At 50.7% G+C, this 8,763-nt stretch overlaps 1 protein-coding gene across 1 annotated transcript in view; it reads right to left on the reverse strand.

The window, feature by feature from the left end:
* The window catches only part of NRIP2 (nuclear receptor interacting protein 2), a 10,253-nt gene extending 5,271 nt beyond the window's left edge, over nucleotides 1–4,982 (reverse strand). Inside the window, 3 exon segments of the mRNA XM_031936251.1 lie at nucleotides 3,195–3,420; nucleotides 3,422–3,613; nucleotides 4,891–4,982. Coding sequence (XP_031792111.1) covers nucleotides 3,195–3,420; nucleotides 3,422–3,613; nucleotides 4,891–4,982 — 510 coding nt within the window.
* Nucleotides 4,983–8,763: the final 3,781 nt, after the last annotated feature.

Genomic DNA, 8,763 nt, shown 5'->3' on the forward strand with positions numbered 1-8,763 from the left:
GCTGGGTGTGGTGGCACGTGCCTGTAGTCCCAGCTACTCGGGAGGCTAAAGTGTGATGATCACTTGAACCCGGAAGGCAGAGGTTGCAGTGAGCCAAGATCACACCACTGCACTCCGGTCTGGTTGACAGAGCAAGACTCTATCTCAACAAAACAAAACAAACAAACAAAAAACTCTTAAGAACTAGGATGCTGGGAGTCATCTTTGACCTGTCCCTCATCGACAACCACTCCCATTCCATCCAGTCGCTTCCCAGATTCTGCAGGTTTTGCCTCCTGTGTAGAATCAATCTGTCCCTCCTTTCCTTGTCTCTCTTCTTTCTTTCTTTTTCTTTTCTTTTGCCTTCTGTTCTTTCAAGACGGGATCTTGCTAAGCTGCCCAGACTGGACTCTAATTCCTTGGCTCCAGGCATTCTCTGGCCTCAGCCTCCCGAGCAGCCGGGACCACAAGCGTTTGCCACAGCACCTGGCCTCCATCCTTCCTTTCTGTTACTGCGTGTGTTTCACGCTCCCCGCAGCTCTCTTGGATCCCTCAAACACCTTCTTAAGTTCATAACCTGTCTCCAGACCTGTTACCTTTCAAATACATCTGCTTGGAGCTTCAGGCTGGAAGCTGAAAACCTTGCTACTCCAAAATGTGGTCCTCAGATCAGCAACTTTAACATCATTTCGAAGCCTCTTAAAAATGCAGACTCTCATACCTACTGAATCAGATGTTTCATTGTGACAAGATCCCCGGGTGATTCATGTGCAGGTTAAAGTTTGAGAAGCACCAAAGTAAAACATGAAACTAACCATGTACTCTCTTATTTAAAATGCATCAGACCCCCTACCCCACATTGCTTGCATGCTAGAGCCCAAGCTTTTGAAGGTGATCCACAGCTCAGATGACGGGAGATGTGGCCTCCTTCCCTGCCACTCTGTTTAAGGGCCCCAGAAGCACCACTCATACCAGGCTGCTTTTTGCCTCCATGCCTTCACTCCTCTCTCCTCTCTTCCTGAAACTCCTCTTCCCCACTCTTCTCGAGACTAGACTGGATAACTGACTTAACACACTTTATTTGAGAGAGAGGTTGCATCTTAAGTTTGGGATTCTGTGTACATCTTATAATGCAGGATGTACCTTCTCCAGGATGCCCTCTCTGAGCTCTTCATGCTTCTCTCTCCACACACCCCAAGCTGGGGTCCCTTGTCTTAGCTCCCTTTGCCATGCTTCTCACAAATGTTATGTATGCATTTTACTCTCCCATTAGCCTGGAAAGCCCCTGAGCCTACCTCACTCATTTTTGTATCCCAGGGCATGGCTCAGCATCTAGTAGGCACTCAATAAATGCTTGCTGCAGACTGACTCTCTCCCAGGCTCTACACACCTCTCCACCTGCCCTCTCTCCTTGGGAGCCTGGGATTGTTTTTCTGCCCTTAGATTAATGAGGCCCTTGGGGTTGCTCCTGGCAGCGAAACTGCCAGCAGGAGACCCAGTGCTGGGAAAAGTTCAGCGAGCTCTGGGACTGGCTGGAGAGACTGGCCCTGCACTTCCCATCTTCCACCTTCCCACGATGGACACAGGCTTCAGGCCCCTCCCCCTGTTGTGCAGTTTGCTCTACAGCCATCCCAGGGAGGGAGACAGTGGGGTCTTCCCTACCTGTCCTGCCTTTGCTCCCAAAGCCACAGGAGGTAACTGCTAGAGATCAACTGGGGACATCCTAGGCAGAGGGGAGAGGTGAAAAGCCCGGGACTTCCTCATCAGAAAGCGGGACCTGCCACTCTGGGATGGCAATGTCAGTAGAGCACCTTCTCCTGGGGCCGAACAGATGTAGGATGGTCCCCAGTAGGTTCTAGCCATTGAGAACCAGGGAACCCACGTCCCTGCTCCATTCCTGCTTTTCAGCTATGCTTGCTGCCACTGCGAGGAGAAATAAGCCCCTGGCAGTTACTTGAATTGAAGTCTCAGTGCAACCCCTTTTCCTTGTTTTGGGAGCTAAGGAATTGCCAGGCCTTTGGGCTGTGGTCCTGGTGTGGGCAACCCAGGCTGAGAGGAGTCTGGAAAGGTAGAGCTAAGTAGAGAAAGGTAACAAGGCGCTGCACTGGCCTTCAGCTTCCCTGGGAGAAGCAGTTGGTGGAACGCAGGCCGGCAGATACGCTTCCAACCTCTCAGTACAGGCCTGGTTGAGTACCTCTTCTCAGACTAGGAGAGAGGACTGGGAACGAGTGCTCCCAAGCCTTTCCACAAAGGATTTCCTCTCTCCCATGGGTCAGAGGCCAGGAATATTTCTCAGACTAAATGGAACAGTAGCTGGGGGAATAATCATAGCATTTAGATAGCGCCTGCTATTACGCACTAAGTGCTTTAAATATATCAGCTCTAACAACTCTCCCAACAAACCTATTGCTTTTATTCTCATTTAACAGATGAAGAAACTGAGGCATAGAGATGTAAAGTCAATTGCCCAAGTTAGTAAGTGGCAGAGCCAGGATCTGATCCCAAGCGAAGTGGCTCCATGGCCCCGCTTGTCAGCACTCAGAGAGGAATGCCTGGATCTGCAATTGTCCCCCGCCCGCTCACATCCTTACTGTTACTCCCCTGCCCCATTCCTCTGAGGCCAAAGCTGCTGCAGACGGATGGGAGGAGAGAAGCCTGGAAGGTCTATTCCACTTAGGAGTGGGGAGAGCAGCGTTCAAGGCGGCCGGGGCCCCTGGCAAGAGCCACACACAACCCTGATGCCCGGGGAAGGATGGAGACCCCCAGTGCTTTGATTCTGAGGAGGAAGGACAAATGGATAGACAGCCCTGGTGGAGGGAACCTGTGGTTCAGGGGGAGCAGGAAGTCACAACCCTAAACTGGCCAGTCCTCCGGGCCCTCCCAGTTTTAAGTGACCACTCTAGAAGGTTCCTGTGTTCCTGGAAGCCCCCACTCCTAAACAGCCTAGCTCCTCACCACCCTCAAGTTTTGGGCCATTAGCGGGAAAAGGCAGGGAAGCTAAGCAGTGAGAATAGGACCCCTCAGAGCCACCAAACGATGGTAACATCCGCAGTGAAGAGCCTCAAGTTGACAGGATGACCTCTCCCCATCTCAGCAAGGGAACGGGACCTGAAAGCTGAGGGTCTGCACTTTCTGGTCCTGCCTGGCCTGCTCAGGATCTGAGAAGTGGAAGGAAAGGGCTGGGGGACGCTGGTGGGGGAGGGGGGGTGCCTCACCAAATCCTTGGAGGTGCCGAGCCTCTTGAGGCTGTCCAGCGGGAGCAGGTCGGCCGAGTCCTTGTGCAGGAACTGGGTGGCCTGTTTGAGCCGGCGCTGCTGGCTCAGGTGGGCTCGGTCTCGAAGCTGTGCCTCCTGCCCCCTCGTCCTGGCTTCTCCCTCATCTCTCCTGGCTTCCTGCTTGGTGCTCATGGCCCCTGCTGGAGGAGTGGGCCGGGGGCTGCTCAGGGGGCGTCACCGAGTCCTCTCTGCTTCTTCCTGCCTGTCTCCGTCCTGTGCTGCAGCTCTCCTTCCAACAGGAGGGTCCCCGCGGGAGGGAAAGAGGAAAGAAATAAATAATGTTCAGGAGCAGCCGCGTCGTCTCCAATTTCCCGAGATTGCTGTAGAGGGAGTGAGACTCCGGCTGGAAAAACCCAGTCCTAGAAGAGAGGGAGGGTTGGCAGGGCCCACAGCTGGCTGACTTGACCCCCCTAACGCCGGGGTCCTGTTCAGAGCGGGCGGTGGATGGGGCGTGTGTGTTTGTGTGTGTGTTTGTGTGTGTGTGTGTGTGTTTGTGTGTGTGTGTGTGTTTGTGTTTGTGTGTGTGTGAGAGAGAGAGAGAGAAGGAGAGACAGTGATGTAAACTGTCAGGGTGCCTGTGCCAGGTGGTTTGCAAGGAAGAGCCTGTGACTGTGTGGGGGCAGCAGCCCTAGTGCCCCTCCCAGCGTGTGTGGCTCCTGCCCTCCTCTGCATCCCTCCCAGGCTTCCCAGGGCCACCCAGCTGTTTCCTCTGCCTGGCGTTCTCTGCAGCCCAGGGCTGGCGTGCAGGCCAATAACTGGATTCAGATCAGAGAGGGGCAGCATGAGAGTGGCCTTCCCTCCTCCCATCCCCCTAGCTTTACCTCCTTAGGTCTCTTCCCTCGCGCCTAGCAGATGTCAGAGTCTTTAACTAATTTACTCTGGATTCTGGGTACCAGGGAATGGCAGGAACACCTCTGAATCTTCCCACGAGTAGAAATGGTCCCTGGCATCTCAGTCTCCTTCCTATGACTCTCCTCAAGTCCTGGCTCTTTAAAAAATGTTATATTTCAAGCCTGTAATCCCAGCTCTTTGGGAGGCCGAGACGGGCAGATTACAAGGTCAGGAGATCGAGACCATCCTGGCTAACACGGTGAAACCCCGTCTCTACTAAAAAATACAAAAAACTAGCCGGGCGAGGTGGCAGGCGCCTGCAGTCCCAGCTACTTGGGAGGCTGAGGCAGGAGAATGGCGTGAACCCGGGAGGCGGAGTTTGCAGTGAACTGAGATCCGGCCACTGCACTCCAGTATGGGCGATAGAGCGAGACTCCGTCTCAAAAAATATATATATATATATACTCAGAAGTTATAACGGGCCGGGCGCGGTGGCTCAAGCCTGTAATCCCAGCACTTTGGGAGGCCGAGACGGGCGGATCACGAGGTCAGGAGATCAAGACCATCCTGGCTAACATGGTGAAACCCTGTCTCTACTAAAAAATACAAAAAACTAGCCGGGCGAGGTGGCGGGCGCCTGTAGTCCCAGCTACTCGGGAGGCTGAGGCAGGAGAATGGCGTGAACCCGGGAGGCGGAGCTTGCAGTGAGCTGAGATCCAGCCACTGCACTCCAGCCCCGGCGACAGAGCGAGACTCCATCTCAAAAAAAAAAAAAAGAAGTTGTAACGAATAAGATAACCAGTACTCTTTACTGATCACCGGTTTAAAAACTAAGCTGTTGAAGCGCCCCGTGCACTTCCACTTCCGCCTGCTGAAATCGGTATTTATCAGGCCCATACTTCTTTATATTCTTTATGCAAATACTTCCATATGCATTCTAAGCAATATATCATTGATTTTGTCCTACTCACTGTATTTATTCTTCTTCAGTCTGCTCTTTTTTGCTCAGTATTTGTTAGTGAGATTCATCCATAGAATATGCCTAGCTCTAGTTAAGTGGCTTCACCTGCTGTGTAACATAGTATCCACTAGATGCATGCATGACATTGAGGAAATGGAGGTTATTTTTCATGTTTAGGTCTAACAAACAATGCTGCTATGAATATTTTTGCACACATCTCCTGGGGCACCTGTGTCGGCATTTCTCTAGAGTATACACGTACACCTAGGAGTGGAATTGCTGGGGCATCCCATATACAAGCTTAGCCTTTTTGGCATATTGCCAGAGTGTTTTTACCAGTGCACACTCAGACAGCTGCACACAGGGGCTCCTGGGGTTCCACATCCTCTCCAGCACTTGGTATCAGACTTTTTCTAGCCCTGGCTTATCAGTAGATTTTTCTCTCCTGCCTTTCCTCTTCACCATCAGAGCAATGCATTGGCCAAGCACCTGTTTACCTGTGTTGGACTCTCACAGGATGATTACCCCACCTGAGCCCTGCTCCCTAAGGGTGCAGTCCGACCCAGACAGCTCCGAGGCACGTGCACATTTGGGCGAACCAGATGTCTACTGAGCTTCTAGGAACCAAGCCTCTTCGAGACACTTTCACAACCACTGCAGTTATATGAAGAAATACTGCATTCTAATCCCCATTTAGAGGGAAGGAAAGTGGTCTGGTTGAATTGTTTCCTTCACCACCCAAATGTACTCCTAACCCCTAGTACCTCAGAATGTGACCTCATTTGGAGATGGGGCCTTTACAGACATGGTGAAGTTAAGATGAGGTCATTAGGATGAGCCTACTCCCATGTGACTGCGCTCTTACTAAAAGGAGGAAATTGTGGCCAGGCGCGGTGGCTCAAGCCTGTAATCCCAGCACTTTGGGAGGCCGAGACGGGCGGATCACGAGGTCAGGAGATTGAGACCATCCTGGCGAACACGGTGAAACCCCGTCTCTACTAAAAAATACAAAAAACTAGCCGGGCGAGCTGGCGGGCAGAGCTGAGATCCGGCCACTGCACTCCAGCCTGAGCGACAGAGTGAGACTCCGTCTCAAAAAAAATGAAAAAAAAAAAAGGAGGAAATTGGACACAGAGAAATGCACACGGGGAGAACGCCATGTGAAGGCTGAGATCAGGATGATGCATCTGCAATTCAGGGAGCACCTGAGATGATCAGCAAACCCACAGAAGCCAGGGGAGAGGCGTGGAGCGGACCCTACCTTACAGCTGTCAGAAGGAACCCGCCCTGCAGCAGCTTCCTGTTGGTTGTCGGGCCTTGCCCATGACACCTCAGTTTCCTCCCCTCATCATTTTTTTGACCTAACAGTTAGAGAATTAAAAAAAAAAAAAAAAAAAAAATTAGGCACAGTGGCTCATGCCTGTAATCCCAGCACTTTGGGAGGCTGAGGTAGGTGGATCACTTGAGGTCAGGAGTTTGAGACCAGCCTGGCCAATGTAGTGAAACCCTTTCTCTACTAAAAATACAAAAATTAGCCAGGCATAGTGTCGCATGCCTGTAATCCTAGCTACTCAGGAGGCTGAAGTGGGGGAATTGCTTGAACCTGAAAGGCAGAGGTTACAGTGAGCCAAGATCATGCCACTGCACTCCAGCCTGAGTGACAGGGTGAAATTCCGGCTCAAAAGAAAAAATTAATTAATCAACAAGGAATAGCTCCATTGGTCTCTAATAATGAGACAGAGGGGGAAGGAACTTCATCCAACTATTCAGGAAGATTAAGCCATTCTGAACTGTTAGGAGTACAAGTGAGCGTATTCTCGTCCAAGACATTTGGATAATGTCTGTTATTCTCTGAAGTGAATGGATCTGAATTCAGAAATTCTGAGAGAAAAAATGAAAGTGTGAAATATGGCTCCTTCACTGCGTTGGTTCTTCTCTGAATGAAGTTTCTTTTCATTCAGAAAAATATTTATTGAGCACCTACTACGTACTGGACACTGAGCTAGGCCCTGGGTGTACCGTGGAGAGCCAGATGAGGTCCCTGCCCTCATGGAGTTCACATTCTAATGGAGAAGGTAGATAATGAACAACTAAATTTATAACCTCAGGTGGTAGTAAGTGCTGAAGAAAATACACCATGGAATAGTATGGAGCCATAAAAAATAACAAAATCGTGTCCTCTGCAGCAACACGGAGGCAGCTGGAGGACATTATCCTAAGTAAATTAACGCAGAAACAGAAAACCAAATATGGCATGTTTTCACTTATAAGCGGGAGCTGAACAGTGAGTCCAAATGGACACAAAGATGAGAACAATAGACACTGGGGACTCCAAAAGCAGGGAAGGAAAGAGAGGAGTTGGGGCCGAAAAACTTCCTGTTGGGTACTGTGTTCCCTCTCTGAGTGACAGGGTCAATAGAAGCCCAAACCTCAGCACCGTGCAATGTACCCTTCTAACAAACCTGCCCACGTGCCCCCGAATCTAAAAAACATGCCAAGATCGACCAGGTTCATGAGTAGGAAGGTTTAATATCATAAAGATGGCCGGGCACGGTGGCTCACGCCTATAATCCCAGCACTTTGGGAGGCCAAGGCGGGTGGATCACCGGAGGCCAGAAGTTCGAGACCAGCCTGGCCAACATGGTGAAATCCCGTCTCTCCTAAAAATAAGAAAAAAAATTAGCCGGGCGTGGTGGCTCATGCCTGTAGTCCCAGCCACTCGGGACATTGATGCATAAGAATCGCTTGAACCCGGGAGGTAGATCAAGTTGAAGTGAGCTGAGTTCGCGTCACTGCACTCCAGCCTGGGAGACAGAGCGAGACTCTGTCTCAAAAAATAAAAATAAGGATGTAATTTCTTCCCCAATTTGTCCATAAACTCAATATAATTCTAAATAAAATCCAAATATGATTTTTTTTTTTTTTTTGTAGAAAAAGGGAAAAAAAGGAGGGTAAGAAGAGAAAGCGATGGAGTTGAGCTGGGCAGAGTGGCTTTTTTAGAACTAATGACGTTTACACATAGGTCATTATGGGGAGGGCCATGTAGACACCTGGAGGGTTGCCACAGACAGAGGGGAGAGTGCAGGTAAGACAGAGTAGCCTGGGACTGTCCTACTTATGTCCCCAAACCCGCCTGGGGCAAGGGGGTGGACTGGCCTTTCTCCATCGCCTCTGTCAGGCCCGACTCCTCCTATGGCCAGTCGTTCACACCTGTCAGACAACAGACTGGCTGCAGTGCAGAGCATTGCCTCCTGCTGTGGAGAGGATAGGGCTAACTTGTCTACAGCAAGACCAAGCCCTCGTCCTGGATCCCCCTGCTCGATCACCCTGGCACAGTGCTCAGCCCACTGAATCTGATGGGCTGCCAGAGCCTGGGTTCCCTCTGCAGAACAGAGAACACGGAGTACCACTGAGTGCATTCCCAGACTTGCCAGAGGGCTCTGGTGTTTTTAGTATTTTTAGCAATGATGAAGGGGCTGAGAGAGAAGGGTCAAAAAGGAAGGTTTCCTTGGCCTTCCAGAGCTTTATAAGCCCTCAGGCACAAAGGCCTCCTAAAACACTTTCTGTCTTTAGGTAAAACCAGGCCAACCTTGCATTTATCACTGGGTGTCAGACAATTATTGGTGATCCTAAACTCATGCTGTCTGACAAGTTAGTCATATATGGCTGTTGAGCTCTTGAGATGTGGCCAGTCTGAACTGAGAAATGCTGCAAGTA

Source organism: Piliocolobus tephrosceles, chromosome 10 (genome assembly GCF_002776525.5).
Source record: "Piliocolobus tephrosceles isolate RC106 chromosome 10, ASM277652v3, whole genome shotgun sequence".
In the NCBI taxonomy this organism is placed as follows: Eukaryota; Metazoa; Chordata; class Mammalia; order Primates; family Cercopithecidae; genus Piliocolobus; species Piliocolobus tephrosceles.